Source organism: Python bivittatus, unplaced genomic scaffold (genome assembly GCF_059951505.1).
Source record: "Python bivittatus isolate LINGU-HERP-01145 unplaced genomic scaffold, Pbiv_v1 ctg000020_np1212, whole genome shotgun sequence".
Classification (NCBI taxonomy): Eukaryota; Metazoa; Chordata; class Lepidosauria; order Squamata; family Pythonidae; genus Python; species Python bivittatus.
In genome coordinates this window covers 14,799,018-14,818,827 of record NW_028277030.1, presented here as the reverse complement: position 1 = coordinate 14,818,827, position 19,810 = coordinate 14,799,018, and the positions used below count along the sequence as shown (strand labels likewise).

Below are 19,810 nucleotides of genomic sequence, written 5' to 3'. Positions count from 1 at the left end.
CCAGCTTCTTAAACTGCACCCAGAAAGAAACTCTGAGCCACTGCAGCTCACCCAACAGTGGTGCAATATGGACAAACCAAAGGTTGCCCAACACTGCACGTGCCACTGCATCCTGGACCAGTTGTAATTTCTGAGTAGTCTTCAAGAGCCACCCCAAGTACTGCACATTGCAATAGTCCAACTGGGAAGTGACCAAGGTGTGAGTGATTGTGAGCAAGGCCTCCTGGGCCAAGAATGGGCACAACTGGCACACAAGATGTATCCGTGCAGAAGCTCCTCTAGCCATGGCTGCCACCTGCTCCTTGAGCAGGAGCCACAAGTCGAGGAGGATCCCTAAATTGCACAGTACCTCTGTCCAGGGAACAGAGGTAACATATTACCAGACCAAAACCCCAAAGCCACTCCATCTTGCTAGGGTTGAGTCCAAGCCAGTTCCTCCCTATCAAGACCCTCACGGCCTCCAGCACCACAACCACATCATCTGCCCAGCCAGGGTTGGAGATTTATAACTGGGTATCATCAGTATACTGATGATACCACACCCCATCCTGTCAAATGACCTCATCCAGCACTTTCATGTAGATCTTAAAGAGGAGCGGTGAGAGACCTGAGCACTGAGGCACCCCACATTGCAAGGGCCTAGGGTTAAATCTCTCCCCACAGCAACAACACCAGCTGGCGGCTTCACAATTAAGAGTGTGTCCTGTGCTTTTAGCTTAACCAAACTATAGAAGCTGCACACATTTTAAACTTGGTTTAGGTTGTACAATTTGGGGAGGGGGCCAGAGAATCAGTTAATAAGTAAAATAAATTAAATACATGCAATGCTATCCCCACACAAGTAACAGTTGAGGGAAGTTATTACAGAGAGAGAGAGAGTGAGTAGGGTTTAATTCAAGTAGAATTTGAGTAAGACTCATCTTTTCCAGTATTGTTTTAAACTTTGGCTAGGTAAACAAACTCTGTCTCCTTACATCGTGACATTATCCTGGGGAAATTCTCCTTAGGCCCACTCCAAAGGTGATGTTATTGGTTAGGACGAATTCTTAAATAGTTTGCTATGACTCATATAAAAATAGTGCATAAAAAGCTATGCCATTTACCAACTGTACAAGCTGAAGCATCTCCTGCGCTAGACATTTCCAAATCCTCTTTTTTGAACAGGGCAATATAATCATCTAAGAAAAAGGTTATTGTTGAACTGCTTCATAAGGGTAAAAAATTGCTATTCTGCACACCAAAAGCCACAATGTCTAACAATTCAGCTACTTGCTCATTGTTATGATTGGCCATGACACAAACTAATGATAGACTGAGTTCCAGATCTTAAATTGCATGTCAACAATTCCTCCCCAGTCTAATATGTTGGTCTGTAAGAGAGCAAAGGAATAGTTGTGTGTATAAACTTAATTTTTTCATACTCTGAAAATGATGCTATAAGAAACAAGCAGGGGCAAGAGTGATTTCTTTGAAGACAAAAACAGTGGCCTGAGGGAATCATAACTTGCAAGTTCAATTTGCTTGTATATTCCAGTTGAGGTTTTCTAGTCATCTGGCACATAATAAAAGAGATTGTTTACCCTCTTTAGGTTTTGCTTTGGAGCCAGAAATACTTTGGTTCCACTTCCGCATATGTACACTGACTGTCATATCCAACATATTGCCCCAAGTGCTGTTACTTTAGTATGACACAAGTCATAACTAAAGCAAACATTTCATCCATCTGTAACCAGACTTAGGAAACAGCCACCACTGGAACTGATTCGTTCTGAAGAGTAAGCCAAACTGTACAGACAGGTTTCAAGAACCTAAAGGCAACCATCAGAATTTTAAGTAATTATTTTATTATGTAATTTGGGAACACGCTATAATTCAGTGACCCATTTTGCATGACTCAAACCACAGAGCTGGTCCTGGCATCTACAGTTTAAAGAGGGACCTCAGGAAGCAGTAGGGTAAATCCAGAGCTCTGGGGAATTGCTGCTACTTGGAGTAGACCAGTGATTTTTCCTTAGAAGTATGGTAATCTCTTCCATTAGAGGCAGACTGTCATTTCAGGTGGTTTATCCTGGGGCAAGAGTAGGAAGTATTACAGTTGCAATATAGTCCACCTACTCACCCTAAGTTCCCTTGCTGTTCTTAGGGTTGGTGGATGATAACATTACATCATCTGTGCTATAGTACGATTCAACAACCACTTGGTTGATTAAGTAGAATATGAAGGAACTGTATTTATGGACCACTATATTTTTTTGGCCCACTGTGGATTTTAGCAATTTTATCCAGAAAAAGAGCCAGGTCTTGAAAGCTCTTAAATGCTGCTTCCCCAGTAGAAATGGAAACATGGGGAAACCTCGGCGTGCTCATAAATATCTGGTATGCTATATGCTGAAACAGCTGCTGCTTCTGAATGGTCTTCAAGGGTAGCTCCATGCAGAGCACATTAATCCAGTAACCCAGATGTGGACTGACAACAGCAAGAGTGACTGACAACAGAGCCTCCCATTCTAGGCATGGATGCAACTGGCACAAAATGTACCATATTTTTCCATCAATAAGACGCCCCCATGTACAAGACGACCCCCACTTTTCCAACCCAAAATTAAGAAATCAATATTTTAAAGATAGTGCAGAACACATTTTTATTTAGTAATTAGGTAACACTTACCTGATACACTCGGTGGGAGGAGGTCCAAACTGTCTCTCTGCAGCTCTATTTCCATGCTCTTTTGCATAACTGATTACATTCAATCACAAGTGAAACTGCCGATAGCTGGTCTCTGCAAACAGACTTCCTCCAATTGGTTTGTTCAGCATCAGCTGACGTCAGTTACATCAGGCTTGTGATTGGAGGAAGTCTGTTTGCAGAGACAGTATGGGCAGTTTCACTCGTGATTGAAGGCTCGTGATTGGAGGAAGCCTGTTTGCAGAGTCAAGCTATTTCACTTGTGATTGGAGGCTAGCAATAGGAGGAAGCCTGTTTGCAGAGACAAAGTATGGGCAGTTTTGCAACCGCGCGGTTCTCTCCTCGGCTTACTTCCTTGCATAAGACGCCCTTCAATTTTTAGCATAAGGATTTTAGAAAAAAGTATCGTCTTATAGTCGGAAAAATACAGTAATAGTGCCAAAACATTCTTGGGCATGATCACTTGCTGTTCAAGCAGGAGATTTACATCCAAGAGGACCCCAGATTACAGGGCAGTACCAGCCCAGGGAATTCAATCCTTTACAGCTAAAGATGGACTTTCTCTGAAACCAGTGAGTTCTGACTCGATAGCCAATCTATGCTTTGGGAGTTAACCTTAAGCATCCCCCCCCCCCCCCAATCTAAACCCTAACAGACTTCAGGAGGAATCTCAATAGCATTTCTTGCTCATCCAGTGTGGAAGATAGATAGATAGATAGATAGATAGATAGATAGATAGATAGATAGATAGATAGATAGATAGATAGATAGATAGATAGATAGATAGATAGATAGATAGGGTATCATCAGAATAGAGTGCCTATTCTCAGTGTAGTTTCATGTAAACGTTAAATAGTAGGGAGGAGAGAACCAAGCAGTGTGGCACACCACAGTCAAGAGCTCAAAGACTCAGATTCTCCCCACTACACTGACTCAAACCAGCCATTCAGGAAAAGGAAGAATCACTGCAACACAACCACCCACCCCCCCAACCCTTGCAACCAACCTAGAAGAATACCATTTTCCATTATACTGAAGGTAGCTGAGAAATCCAGCAAGTCAATGATAATTGCTTTCCCCCATGCCAGTCCCATCATAGGAGTCAGATAATCTGAGTCTGATAATCCAGTTCCATCTGAAAAGGGATCAGATCATCATCTGCAACACTACCACCTTCTCAACAATCCTACAGTCAGGTTAAGCAGTAGCTTCTTGAGAAGGGGTCACGTACCATATCCTTCAAGGCTGGTAGGATACCTAAACTTTTCCTATACTGTAGTTCAAACTTCCCTTTGTGACATAACATTTCTGAGTCAAACTTAATTCTTGGTAACTTTATGGACATCCATTCATTTTCTTCCCAATAGTATGGAAGTGGTTTTCCACTGCCTTCTTCTGAGATTTTTCGTTTTATTGCAATCATAATATTTCCTGTAGTCTCTGCCTAGCTTTGTGAGATCTGCCAATGTCAGGTAATTGCTCCCAAAGAAGTTGTTGGAAAGAGTAGAATTTGCAGTGCCTGAAGGGGGGCAGGAAGGCAGCAGCATTCTTTCACAGCATCATGAAGACCCCGGCCACACAATGCTTGGGACGCATTGGCTACCACTAAAATATAGTGTGGTGAACATTGGGATAGGCCTATACACAGGAAGGAGCACAGATTGATGAAGGAGTTATATCAGGCATCAGTGCATCATTCTTTATAAGCTGTAGAAGTAATTCATTCTTGTTATTCTAAGTACTGATATGCATCTTTTACATTTCTTGGGGAAATCCTTCTGTACATAAGTTAGTGTTTGAGTTTATGTGCACTGTAAACCATTATAACGTAGCAGGTGTGATGGAAGGAAGGTCAGAAGTAAGTTTTGTTCCCCTTATGTTTATTTTGTTTTGTTTTGTTTTTCACAAAATAGGAGAGATTCCTTGCGGTTAACTGCTGAGTACGACAGTCAGGTGCTGACCATCCAGATGACCTGGCAAATGGTGAGGACGGGACTTGCTCTCAGCCTACCTGTATAAGAATAATTTCCATCTCAGCAGACCTCCCATGTGGGTCTATTCTAGATCCCATGGAGAAGGAACCTTGGGAGGTCAGAGATCTGCTGCTATGACAGAATTCTCTGAGCCTGGGAACAAAATGGACATTTCCAAGATATTGCAGAACAAGAACAGATGGACATTTTTGTGGTCTCAAATCAGTAATCAGCATCCTCCCCATTAAATCAAGACTCAGTTAGAAAGAAATCAAAGGCTTTGAGGCTCTGCCTTAATGTACTCACTGATAAACGAGGGCCAAAGTACACATATTCAATTTGCAAGATTCTGGAACCTTACCCTTTGTTCCCTGCAATAAATCTGCCTACTCTGAATCTGTAAGAATCCGGCTGTCTTGTTGTGAGTCGCTGTAAAGGGGTTCACAGCTGGACTCCAGTTGGCCCACAGCAGGGTTGCCCCCTCCCATCTGGCCAGTGGGCTTTGCACCTCCAAGGCCATTTTTGCTGTTGCTGCCAGTAGGACCGGACACCTCACTTGGTATGGCCTGTTTCTTCTAGTTTTTTTCATTCAGGCATGGGAATACCAACCTCATGGAAAGAGGAGAAACACTGCTCCCTTGATAGCTAAGCATTTATGGTAATGTGTGATATTTTACTACCAGCAGAGAGACTCAAATGAGAGTACAGCATCTGTGATCATCACAATGGCATAGTTAACGCAGTTCTTCCAGTACAAAGAAGTAGGATTTTCCTTCCACATTATTCTAATTTATTGCATTAATCTTGCTGTAATATACTACCTGTAAAAACTAATTGTATAATAATATTCTATCTCCACTTAGTAATAATAGGAACTAGTCCTGATTATTGTTGAGATAAGCAGTAGTAGCCTATAGTCCTGGAAGCAGATGAAAAAGCATAGATCAAGATAATTTTCATACACATACATGCTTTCTCACAAATGTTATTCCCTCCTGCTGAATAACTCACAGTTTTCTTAAAATGTAATAAACATCCAATAAGAAGTTACTAATAAACAAGTGTCAGTATTGGGCATTTACATTTGTAGCACCTTTGGAAACAGCATTCAAATTATCCTACTTTTGTTCATTCAGAAGTTGTATGACTTACTTGGCACAGACTCAGAATCAAAGGATCAACTTAATAATTTACTCTCTTAATTCCCATTTTGAAATACAGCATACTACCACTCCCCAAAAATATGCTTAAATAGTTTTTCCCTTCCCTTTTCCAAGAGGACCAATCTGTTCTGTATCTGTTGAACTGGCATGCCAGTTGCAGTAAAGTTCTGTCTCTTTTTTGGTATACGTGTGAAAAAAATAGCCAGCTATCCTGAAAATAAGAATCAACAGACTTATGAATATATGCTTATCTTAAACAGACCAAAGGTAAACTTGATCATCCCTCCCCTTCCATCAAACTGCCCTATATAATTACATAGCTGGGTTCATACAACATCTAAACCCAGATTAACCAAATATAATTGCTGAGTTTGCATTATAAGCTACTTCCAAACAAACAGAAAATATTAGTGCTTTAGTATAATGGGCTGGTTCAGACAACATTCAAATGCTGTAATGTGTCTATATCTACAAAGATCAAAACTGTGCAAGCCATGATATTCCCTGTGATACTCTATGGAAGTGAAAGTTGGATTTTAAAGAAGCAGGATAGGAAGATCATTGATGCTGTTGAACTTTGGTGTTGGAGAAGACTTCTGAGAATACTGTGGACAGCCAAGAAAACACACCAATGGATCACTAAGCAAATCAAGCCAGAGTTCTCACTCGAGGCACGAATGATCAGGTTTAATTATCTTCCTTCGGACACATTATGCAAAGACCTGCTCTCTGGAGAAGACTCTAATTCTGGGAAAGGTGGAAAGAAAGAGAGGAAGAGGACAACCAGCAGTAAGGTGGGTGGACTCAGTTTCAGTGGTGATGAGTGTACCATTGGGAGACTTGAAAGAACAGGTTAGGGACAGATCATCATGGAGAAAATGTATCTATGTGGTTGCTAGGAGTTGAAAACCACACAATCAAGCAATCATCAGACAATATGCTATGTCAATTGCTGGATTTACACAACTTTTTGAATCACTTTACCCAACCTTAGTCCATTGGGTTGCAACCACAACCAGCTTATTCCATTGACATGACAAGGACACACTGTGAGTGTCCCTCCAGATTTTGTGGCACTGAAAAGGGTCAGAGTATACTTTTTGCCATTCTAGCCTAAGAAATTGAGAATGAGGCCAAACTCTTCCATTTTTTTCTGCCAGTTAGCAGGACCTTGGACAAATTACTAGGACCTTGCATATCTTACTGGCATAGCAAGTTGACTCACTTTCCCTTTAGAATCATTCTCTTGTTTATCATATAGCTAGCGTGGGCTTCTAAGAGAAATCAACTGGTACATTAACAGGAGTAATTTTGTTGTTTGCTTTAATCGAGCATTTATTGGGCCTGAATTTCATTTAATGTTTTAAATTTGCCATGTTAATTACCTTTATTTAAAATGTTTCTTGGGAACACTTTACAGCAAGTCATTAGTTTACAGTTTTGTGAAACGCTGCACTATAAACATGAAAAGCATCAACAGGAAAGGGAGTCAGAGCTTATTGATAGAGTGCACAAGGTCATTTGCAAAAATAAATGCTAAACACGCTAAACCTTATTTGAAGTAGTTCTATGTTTAGCCAAGCTGAACCAGTTCCAGCCGCACAGAGACTTTTATGCTCCTTTTATATCTTTTGATAATCATGCTATCAAGGCAGGATAGATTAGTTTATGATGAAGAAATAATGAGTAGATTAATACTTCTAAAATATGTATAGGCTTGCAACGTTTTGCTTTATTATGTTCTGGAAAATAAAAGCTAATAAGGAAGCGATTCTTTTAAGCTTGAAAAAACGAAGCTTACATCAAGCAAATGATTCTATTTCATTTTATGTGGCTTTTCAAAAACTGAGCAAGCCAGTAGTAGCTCCCAAGCCCAGAATATTAGCACCAAAGCAATTCTGAAAGCCAAATGTGTTTTCTTATTTTAGAGAAATACCAACTGCTCGATTGCTTTAGCTGTATTTAAGCAATTTGTCAATCCCTAAGTCCCACTCTAATTTTTTCCTTTAATACTCACAGTAGCTGGAACGCCATCCAACTGACGTGCACCATGATTCGACACCAGAATCCCATCGACACCAATCTTTACTGCTTCTCTAGCATCATCAGCTGGGGAAACAAAATACTGAATTCGTAAAAGTTGCAGCTGTCATTCTGGAAACTGCAACATCCATTAATGCCAGCTTTTCAAAAATGGGAGGCGACCTAAGAAATGCCATTCAGCACTTTAAATGATCTCCAGAACCAATGCTGAGGTTTAAAGTAGACTTTTTCCCAATTCAAGGGCATTGTTTATTGCTTTTTTTTTTAAAGTTTTTTATTTTTTTACAGCAAACACAAACATACATAAACAAACAAGAACATAAAAAACATAAAAAACATAAAAACCCTCTTCCATCTTGAACCGTGTGTCAGCCAGTTACCAATCATTTGTGCCATCCTTTCATAGTCTTCACTCACCATTTATATAGATTCTCATGTTATCTATCCAACGTATATTTATATATTTATCAGTTATCAATTATTAATCATTTGTGACTAGTCTATCTATAACACCATTTATTACGAGAAATTATAGCTTTCATTATAAGATTTGTATCATTTTTGTCCATTGATTATGTATGTATATATATATATATATATATATATATATATATATATAGTAATTTATATCAGTTTATCGAGTTTCTATTATAAAATTTCCTAATCTATTACATTACTGTATCTTTTCGTCCAACCATTGATAAAACAAATCCCATATCATATAAAATTGTTTGTCTTCTTGCTCTCTAATTTCAAATGTCAATTTACTCATCTCAGCACATTCCATAATTTTCTTAATAACTTCCTCCTGCATAGGTACTTTTTCATTCTTCCAAGCATTGTTTATTGCTTTTAAAGGACTATCAGAAGCACCTCTTTGGGTGAACTGATAAGCAGGGATGTGCAAAGCCTGTTGTGAGCAAAATCTTTAGTTGGTTTGTGCCATGCCTGTCTTGGGTGGTTGGGTTCATATATGGGACTAAACAGGCTTCTTGTTTTAGTTATAAACTGAAACATGCAAACAGTGGAAGTGGCAGCAGAGGGGAGGGAAATGAAGATGCCAGAAAAAATGTGTAGCTGGCAGGTAGGTGAGATATGCCACACTGAGAGATCAGTAGTGGCTGGGGGGAGGGGAGGGGAGGGGAGGGGAGGAAAAGTGCTGAGTAGATGGGGTAGACTGGTGGTCCAGCATACAGGCCATTCAGAGGAAGAGAAAGAGGGACAGGTGTGCACCAGTTTTGCTTTTCCCACCCTGTAAAATCACTGAGATCCCTCCAGATTTTGTTTGGGCTTTATTTCTGCTGAATTCAACCAATCTAAAAAGTTCAGCAGAATTTCTGGAATGTCACAGTTTGTTTCCACTTAACAAAACGTATTTTCCATTTTGTGCACATTTCTTTTGATAAGTATTTGCCCTGCTAATCACATCAAAACCATCCCTCTAGCTGAGAGAATTATTGCAGACCAAATTTAATTATTTCAGTAATCATCTATACAAATGATTACATCAATTACTTCATGTTGCTCAAATGACTTTTGATTAATTATCCCAAAGAGAAGAAGTGTGAGACCTAGTCATTCTACCTATCATAGGCAAGCCAGAACAGAAGGACGTGTACCCATAAAGAATTAAATATATTATTTTTTTATATCTATACAGACCAGACCTTAGAGAGTTATAAGAAACTTATATCAGTAAAGCTTTATTTTGGTAAATGTCCATATACATACATGCACAAGATAGGAGTAAACACCATAAAATAACCCCAAACTGAAAATCACAAACAAATTTATCTCAAATGTACAGTTTAAAGGGAATTAGAAAAAGTGCAAGGATACAATTTTCTTCTCTAATCCTACAAGCCAGTACACAAAATGTAAGTGTATCTGTGGGTTTGAACTGGCAAATAAAAAAGTGGATTGCGACATCATGGTAACACTGTGAGAAATTGCAGGAAGGCCAGGAAAGGAATGGGAAAGTTGTCATCCGCAATCAAGACACAGAGGGTGAGTCAGCCAGCAGCTTATCTCACAAACAGAAATTTAGCCCAGGTGGGAAGAAGCCTGGGAAGAAACATTTCAAATCATTTAAAGAGATCCTGCCTGAATTAACTCACTGTAAATAAGAGTAGGAAATTCTTAGTTTCCAAGATTCTGAACTTATCCCAGATACCTTACTGACATCTTGCTTCCCTGATCTTGCCCATCTAAGTGGGCCCTGTGAAGGATAATTTTTCCCAAGGGGTATGTTGGACCAGAGACCAGGACACAGTTACATTGAAGTACAAATGGTCTTACTGACATGTTCAATACCTAAAGAGCCCTTACAATCACAGATACTCACGAGGACATAGCAGTCTATGTGACTGGTAGGGTTAACCTTACTGATTGGGTTAATTCATATGTGAATTGGAAGACATAACAAGAGGTAGTACAAATGAAATCTTACTTCCCTACACATGGATCCTTTGGTTTAAACAAAAGGCCTAAGATTCCATAACTAAACTATTATTTCATCTGGAGTTCCCAGCCCTAATTGTTAATCCTTTGGGGCTGGCTTGCATTCTGGCACTTAACACTTTCACTTCTCCTGTTAGCGCCTTGTTACCTTTGGTACCTGAGAATTCAAGTGCCTGCTTGCTTTCTGCTGAGCTTGCAATACTGTTTATTTAAGGATTCCGTATGAGTTAGTGCCCAAAGTTGGACCCATCAAATCTTCTACACCTGACACATTGGAAAGACTGTAAAATCAGGAAGATAGGATGGTGCCATATATCTTTAGAGAATGCAGTCTTAGGAGGACATTCCATTGATATAACCTCCCCAGGGGTGCAAAGGCAAGGTCTCTTACATCATGGATTTTCCTAGGTTTCCCAACTAGAACTGTAAGGCACAGCACCTTTCCAATGTGAAGGCTGCTCTATAATTGCAAACTATTGTATTTAATAAACAATCAGTAACCAGCTGTCTTCTGAGAAAAAATTGATTATATCCCAATTAAAACAACTTTTTGAAATTAATACCAGGGAAGGAACTCCCCAGTTCTACTGCAAGGAGGGTCCCCGGAGAGAAACCATACAACTGGAGCCTTACCTCCAAACAGCAATTCTAAGAAGGCTGACAGATGTATCAGCACAAAGAAGCCAAACCCAAGAGGGTTAAGTTCATACCTAAAGATCCTTTTGAAGGATCATACCTAAAGATTATGATCCTTCAAAAGTAGAGCCTCAAATCATAAAATGACATTGGGAATATAGTAGGAACTTGAAAGATTGCCCTTAAAAAAATTGATTGGATTAATCCCAGAAAGTGTAAATAGAGGTATGACCCAAACTGAGTTTCATGTAAAATTTGTGTTAGAGCTTTTCTCTTCATATGCATATTTTTTTAAATGTTTTATTTCATGCATGCGTGTATACTCTAGCCCACCCAACCCTAAAGCAAACAAGCACCCTTTAGAAAACAGATTATAAAGTAGAACATCAAATATTCTTTTCCATGTATGAAATTATAGTGCTCAAAACAGTGCAATTTATATCTCAGAAAGAAAAAAAAAGAGCATCAAGAGAACACTTTTGCATTTTCCCTGCAAGTATATTATTATTATTATTTGAGCTGGAGAAACACTTACACCCCTGCACATATATACAGAGAGAGAGAGATGGGACACATTATGATTATTGAAATAATATCTGCTGATTAAAATTAATTGTCTGTAAGATTAAGTGCTCCATTTAAAAAACAAATTGATCCCTGTCCGTATATTCCATTCTCTCTTACAGTCAAAGGAGGAGAAGGAGGAGAAAGGGAAGGGAAGATGAGAAAACAAAGTGGAATAGAAATGAGAGGAAAACTAATGGAAGAAAGAAGGAGAGAAAAGAAAGAGATGCATTGTCCAGGAATTGTAAAAAGATTAAGATTCAGCAGGAAACCAGCCCCTCCCAAGTTAATCTTCAAAGGATATTTTTCAGCAGGGATGTCTACCATCATGCTTGCATAAAGAATGTAAGAGGGCTCCTCTCCAATTCACAAACACATGCACATTTAGGAAGCACCCTCTTTTCAACATATTTACCGTACGTCAAATATTCACCTTGGTGACAGTGAAACTTACTGAATATACTACAGAAGCTTTTGTTTACTGTTCTAGCCATACTGGAGAGTGATACAAAGGATTGTAAACGTCCAAGCTGTACTCCATTTGTATCTCCAAAGCAAGGAAGGACCTACTCTTATTTGTATCCCTGTTTGCTTCCCTTCCCCATCCAGACCTTTGCGTCTCCTTCTCAAGTAAGCAAGCCGCTGCCCGGTATGTTTGATGGCTTCAGGGATCAGTTATTTATAAAATAGGATGGCTATTACAGTTTGCGCCTTATAAAAAAGATAGATTGGATTTTACACATGCTGTCTGTTTCTCTGAGATATACATGTATAGACATGTCCAACGTCAAGACAACCCTTTTCAACAGAGGTTTTCTTTAGTTCGCTTACCTACCTGCTGAGATCTTGGCCAACTATCCCTTCCAGATGAAATGTTGGTCTTTGATAGCACTACATACAGTATCTGCATGTAAGACACCAGTGGATCACTAGATGGCAGCAAAGAGGCACAGAAAACTAAGTTGGAAAACTAGGCGTTATAATTGCTTTTCACCAGAAGGCAGCGGGTTGGGGAAGGGCATTCTAGAGCCCCTCAAATATTACAGAATTTTAGTAAAGCAAACGAACCTCGGAGGATTCCTTTAGTAATGATGGGCAATGAAGTCAGTCCTCTGAGCCACTTCAAATCATCCCAGTTAATTGAGGGATCAATGGCCTCTGCTACATAAACCGACAGACCACTGTCTTCACCATAACCCTTCTCAGATGAAAATGCCAGATCATTTGTCTCAAAATTTTTCATTCTGAAATTGGAAAAAAAAGTGGGGGAGAAGTAAGAAAAGTCAGCTGGAAAGATAATATTTGGTCCAATACTAACAGCTTTAGTCCAATACCAACTCCTTACAAAAATAGTAACACTCATCATTGCCTTAAAAGCTTGCTCGTATATTTTTTTATGGTTGGGAAACCTTTTGGGGTTAACATTTGCTGAATGTCATCATGTGCAAGAATATACCCTAAGGCACTGAGGCACTCTTCTTTTCTAAAAAAAAGAAAGCAATTTTGTTTTCTTGGTGTATACAGTTCACTTACAGAATTAGTTACTCGAGATGAGTTAACTGTAACAACTAAACAGCTTTAAAGATAATTTGAAAACGCCGTGGAAGACAAAAGCACCATTAGTAACAATTATCCATATATAGAAACAAAATGGACAAGCTTCTATACTTAAGGGGAGTATATAGCTACATACCAAACATTTGGAATGGAAAATTGATCCACACAAGAAGGACTTATGACTCAGAACCTCCTAGCGGCTTCCTGAAACTGTTTGGCTAACTACTCTTGACTACAAGATGCTGGACAAAATAAACTTTTAGTATGTCTGATTCATCACAGTTTGCATTATATTATGGCTCAGGTGAAGTGTATAGCTGAGTATATCCTTTAAATCATGGCATGTATGACACATCCATTCTGCTCGTCTTAAGTAAAAATATTATCCACAAAGGCTGAGAAGAATGGCCATTGTAGTGTTCTAACGTATAGCATCTGTCAGAAAGAAAGCAAGAGAAAGAGGAAGCAGTCCGCTTCCCATCTTCCCACAATCTCCAAAAATCCAACAGGAAGGGAAGTGGAGGAGAAGAATTAAATAAAGCGAACATATTGCTCAGAGCTTCCAAGCAGCTGCTGGCAATCCTAGCAAAAATGTATTTTGCACATGCATGTTCAGAATATTAGAACAAATACTCAAATCAGCCTTGCTAAACTGTTCAAAACAAAGCTGCCTCAACACTCCACATGGGGGATTTGGGTGGCGTTTTGAAAAATGCCGCCAATGGTTCATAGACCTCTAGTCTTAATGGAGGGATGGGAACGGTGGTCTTTTAGACAATCCTAAACAACTGTACCCAGCATCCCCAACCAACATAGACAATGTTGAGAGAGCCAGGAGCTGCAATTCAGCAATATCTGGAAAGACACCATTTCCTTGTTCCCCCATTAACAGCTAGAAACAGGGAGTATGGAACAACAAATCCAATCAATCAATCTTCAACTTTCCCAAGATTATCAGCAAATTGAACAATATAAAACTATATGAAGAGGGATAAACTTCTCCACAATTAGCTTCATTCTGTTAGTCTAGGGGAAAACAATCATTCCAAGTACCGTGGCTAAGATGCATCTATTTGGAAGAACAAGAGACTTCCCACTTCAAGTGCAACAGCAAATTAGTTTTGCAACACTTTTTTGTTAATCAGGGATGGCTTTTAGGGTTTTAGTAAGACCCACTGAAACTGTTTTTATAAATGTACTGACGTAGTTTAATGTAAAATTATCCCTGAGATATTTTTGTTCTCTATATTTATCATAACAGATATGGAAAAAGGAGTTCTGACTTGGGAAATAAGTGAAGCCATGTTTAATAGCTTATTGTTACAGCAACAGCATGGTGTTTAGATGTAGGATTTGAACATAGAGAAAAAAGTGGACATCTCTGTCTCTAAGTACCTGAGATGTGGAGACAGACGAAACTTATTGCGTACATCATCTAAGCGTTTTCCAAGATACGGGGTGTCCACAGTCACAAAAATGCCTTTGTATCCAGCTTTTTCCGCCCGACGCACTAAGGACTTCGTGACCTCGCGGTCCTTATAGATATAGAGCTGCAACCAGAGAATCGTCTGCGGGGCTGCCTGAGCAACGTCTTCTATAGATGTTGTGGACCATGAACTCAGCATCATCCCTGTTCCCACTGATCTACAAGCTGAAGAGCAAAAAAGGTAGTCACAGGACCACAGCCCAGAATTAAGCACTGTATTGATTCCTTTTTCAGATTTTGAAAAATTACTTAATATTTTAATTGCCTTGTTCCCTTTATGCAAAGACAAAAATGCCACAATATCTGTATTGGCAGCATGGAATTCAGCTTGTTTTGCGGCACAATGAATCCCAGAGGATTTCACAGCTGGGTGGTTGCCCGTTTGTTAGCTCTGACTTGATTTCAGCCTTTATCATTAATCTTTCCTTGTGAATAGATTGGATTAGCTGCTGCTACTAATACACAGTTGCTGCGGAGTAATAAAGGAAGCCTGCAATTGGACTGTAATCACTGACGTTCTGTTAAAAAGCCTTTTTTAAAATATTTATGCTCATTCAGGTCAAACCGACTACTTCATGCAAAATCAACTAGCAAGGGACTTATAAACTTCATTCCTCACCTTCTCGATAGAATGAATATATTGTATAACATCCAGGCCAGTTTGTCTGGATGTAAAGCTATACTATGCTAGCCTAGTATTTCCCTGGCCTCCAAATACTTGAACGCTCACATATGGGATCTCTTGCCTGCAGATGAGAACATTTCTGTCCCACCAGTCCTGAGCAGGGATGCTAGGAGGAAAGGGAAGCAGCCGGCGTGTCTTCTCCCCCAGGGATTGCTTACAGGTCGCTGCTTCACAGCTGAGGCAAGTGAACAATTTTCTGCTGGTTCGCAGAAAGAGCACAGGAGCCGTGTCAGCTTCATCCTCAGTCACTTTTGCCACGATCCAGCTGGTCCAAGTGACTAAGTGGCCAGTGGAAACAGAGTACTGATTTCTCACTGTTCCTAACAGCAGAAAACCATCACTCTGCCTTTTTAGTGGTGAGATGATTAGCAAGAAAAGAGGAGGCAACAGCAGTTCCAAGGGCCATACTTTTTGCGACCATAACCTCTTTCGAATGCCCGCTAACATTAGAAAAAGTTTTCTAAGATTGAGTTGTCCACTGTATATTGAAGCATATGAATCATGGAATCCTCTATGAATGAGGAGAAGCAGATCGCTCCAAAAACACATCTTATTTTCTGGAATGAACTGGTTCCTGGGCCCCATGATAGCCATGGGGTGCCTAGCTAACTGGTGTCCCCACCTTTTAATCATGAGTGAGTGAGACCCGCTGGCACAATTTAGAAATATTCAGAGACCACACTGATCAATTTTTCCTCTATCAAATACTGCAGGGAAATCATAGACTGTACTTTGTGTTCTTCGAGTTTCAAAACTAAATGTGGATATACAAGAATGCCACTGGAAATAGATTTGGGCATTCCACTTTCACTGGAGACTAGCATCAAATGAAGCTTGGTAGTGTTAGTCTGACTAAAAAGCAGGAGGAAAAACCCGTATTTGAAAAAAAGGCATGCTGGTGGAATCTGCATATCATCATACTTAGAAAAGAGAGAGAGAGAGCTGGTACCGAGAAATATGTCTAAAAACAAAAGCAAATGAATACAAAGCAAATGAATGAAGCAAATACATTAAAAGTATTTCTCAGGCAACTATGTTAATTAGGGGAAGAGACACACAACAGCAATCTGTGTGTGTGTTTTTTTTAATTATAAACTAAAACTATTTCTATAATTTTTTAAGTCCATAAAGAAGTTGCTGACTAAATTCTGTCCTAGTAACCATATAATAAAAAGGAAGAAACCAGACGTTTTGGATCTGTACATTCCTCGTGGCAAGCGAATGGCCAAATCTTCTCTGGGATAGCATGTCTGGTACATCTGAACTGTCCACGGCATAGGCTCTGTGCTGCAAGTAATCCGAATCCAGTACTGATACTCAACTAAGCTTTTTAAAAAGATGGGTAGAAGTCGTCCATACTACGCACATTCAAATTCAGCCTTCCAGTCTACTTGGTCCCATGCATCTGACCACGTATATATTATTTATTTTTTAACAGTCCATGTCAAAAAAAAAAAAAAAAAGGATATTTGAAGTAGAAAACGCACATAGGGGACAATTAAAAAAAAACAACAGTTCCAGTTCTTTTATCCCACATTCAATTATTCTTCTTAAACACTACTTTTATGCTACTTCCTGTTAAGAGCTACATCGATTAATAAGATCTATCAGTCTGTCCCAAGAAATTGTCATAATATTAACAACCTTGGAGTGGATAAAGAGTACAATATTTGCTATTAGAAGTAGTAGAGCGCCACCTAGTGGATACATACCTAAATAACAGCAGCTGTTTCTTGGCTGTTTCTCCTCCTAACTAGCCATGTTCCTGCCCCAACGAACCACACTTTTTTTCCTAAGAACTTAAGCAGCCTGCATGCACTAAATGTTTCCACATGGCAGAAACTATAGCTCTGACATCTTTGTGGTGCACTCTCAAAAGTGTGGAAGAAAACCTCTTGTGTTTGTTCCCATTTTAGTGAAAGGAGCTACTTCTACCTGCACATTGTATGAATGTATGGGAGGTGTTATTCTAGCATCTGCTGTAAGAATCAAATATTGATCTGCAGTGTTGATACTCTATCAGTTAAAACTATTCCTACAGTCCTTCCCCTTAGAGCAGAGGGCAGACATTCCCAGCTGAGATACGACAGTCTCCATGCTTTGTGGGCAGGGGCAGCTGGCATATTTTACTCTGCACGTTGTGGATGTAATCCACAGATCCCTAGCCCTCTTTAGTTTTATTTAAAGCTTTGTTGCCTCTCATAATGGTGCTATGGCTCTATGTGGCTTCCTATCACTTGCTGGACCAGAATGGGGACCAGAAAGAGGCTACACAATAGATTTGCCCATGTTGACTAGGGATTATGGGGTTTCCGGCTGAAAAAATCCAGAGGGCATCAGCTGGAGAAAGACAATATATAGAAATCATAGTTAAAACAAGGGCTGGCAGACATGGAGAGCTGATAATAATCAGAAGGATGTAGATTCCAAAAGCAGAACCTTTTAAGTGAACGGCTTCCTTTCTGAACAACAACCAAATGTCTAGGTGTGCAGACTGTAACTTTTAAATTAACTATTTGATTTCCATTTAATAGTCTACTGTTCTTTATAGGAGCATCTAGTAACATTGACTCTTCAATGAATTCTCATCCCCCAAAGTAGCTGGTTAGATTTCTGTAACTCCCATTCATGAGATATATTAACAGAAACCTAGAAATAGATATGGGCCAGAGATTCTCCCATTGATAAATAGTAGGAATGAATGGTCCCTCTTCTGAAAACCCACATTAGTGGGTGACATAGCCTGCTAGCTTAAAAAGCGAAACTTGCTTACGAGACCATAGAGAGAAGTATGAAAGGTGGTTAGGACTACCTTCAATTTGGCTCTAGTTGTAAATGATGAGTAGTTGGCAGTAGGACTTTATTTACAGCCACACTCCTTCAGTGCTTCAGATGGATAACAATCGTGGAGGGTTCATCGGCAGGCAGCATGAAGGACATGTGAACAGAGAAGCCAGAAGCAACCCCTAACACCAAGGGGAAGTACTTGAGGAAATGGGCAGTTATCCAGATCATCTGTTCTTTGTTAAGAGGCATGGGTAGCTTTTCTTTTAGTTGTGCACATTAACATACTTTTTCCTATTTCAAGATCTTTACTTAAGGGCAGATAGCTTCTTGCTTTGAAATGGCCCGCTGTGCTTCCACTTGTTCGACACCAGTTCATCCAAAGTTGATGACTCTTCCTGAGATGCAGTCCCTCAGAAAAGTGAATTATGGATGCGACTGCAAGAACATGCTGAAAAAGTGAACTAGAGTATACTTGAGAGTGAACAATAGGATGTGGCTTGGGGTGTGTGGAAAATAGGTTGCACTTTGCTTCCGGTCCCTCATCTTAAAACTGGGTTAATTCTTTAGTGTGTGAAAGAGGCTGAAACCTTCAACCTTCTACTCAGAAGTGTGTTTTTCCCTCTCCAATAGCCAATCAAAACATACAAGATGACATCAGGTCCTAGTTCTTGTATTCTTAATTTAACATTCCCACTGGCTGAACGGTGTGTGTTTGCCTGCAAATTTAAGCTTTTTTTTTTTTTTTAACCCAAAGAATCTTGTACAATAATTTATCACAGTGGCAACTTTTGAGTCAAGTGTTCAACTCTGATACTGCAGCCTCAGTGGTTCACTAGAGGGAGCTAGCTTATTAGACATTTGAAACTTCTCTCGAATTTTAGCAGAAAGGTGTAAAAGGAGTTGGAAATTTTGAGATAGATTCCTGTAATGAATGCTGTAGAATCAAGTGAAAAATACAAGCGTTCCTCTTTTTCCTCTCCTCACACACAAATATCATTCAGTACTGTGTGAAGCTTTGGCAGACACCAAAGTCCAGCTGTGGTACCCAAGGCAACTGGCACTTTTCTTTCTTGCCAATTAAAAAAAAAAAAAACATAAACACCTATTCCCTCATAACTAGCCAATTTTTACAGTTCAACCACAAAGCTCATAGGCCACTTTATGAACGGCATCAAATAAAATGTAAATTGAATAGGAATAGTGTTAGTTTAAAATCTTTCAATTGCTATAGTCCTTAAATAGAAACTTAATTCAATTATTTTATTAACCCTTTTAAAGAACCCCTTTATCCTCATTCTCCTAGCAAGAATATGCAAATCAAATCAAACCTTTATTACAGCTTTGGGGCCAGAAAGGCAAGAATATGCAAAGCTAAGCTGTTCAGATGGAGCATATGTGAAGAAACGTTCTGATTTTTTAAAGTGTCATATGACACTTGTTTTTTTGTTTTTTTAAGTATAATAGACAGAACACTAGGCTAACCTGTATTTCTTTTGTCTGTTCACTGTTGAGGCAGAACAAACAAACAAAAAGAATGAATTGAAAACTAACAACTAGGAACTGACCAGGAGAAAAAAAATCCCTCCCCTCACTTTTTTGGTGGCATTTGGTAATTTGATTTCCAGATATGTAAAATACTTACTTTGCCTTCCAATTATCCTCCAAGGAGTTCATATAGACCAACCAATAGGTGAGTTATGTATGATTTGTTCCTGTATTCTGTAAGATATCTTCCTTCGGACACACTGTGCAAAGACCTAGCTCCCTGGA

The 19,810-nt window shown here is 39.4% G+C and overlaps 1 protein-coding gene across 2 annotated transcripts in view; it reads right to left on the bottom strand.

The window, feature by feature from the left end:
* HAO1 (hydroxyacid oxidase 1) overlaps window positions 1–19,810 on the bottom strand; it is a 47,702-nt gene that overhangs the window by 11,816 nt on the left and 16,076 nt on the right. For both annotated transcript variants that reach the window (XM_007422767.3, XM_025163086.2), the window contains exons 3-5: window positions 14,478–14,733; window positions 12,594–12,769; window positions 7,840–7,931 (exon numbers count right to left, since the gene is read on the bottom strand). In XM_007422767.3, the coding sequence (XP_007422829.2) occupies window positions 7,840–7,931; window positions 12,594–12,769; window positions 14,478–14,733 (524 nt within the window). The remainder of the gene's footprint in view (window positions 1–7,839; window positions 7,932–12,593; window positions 12,770–14,477; window positions 14,734–19,810) is intronic.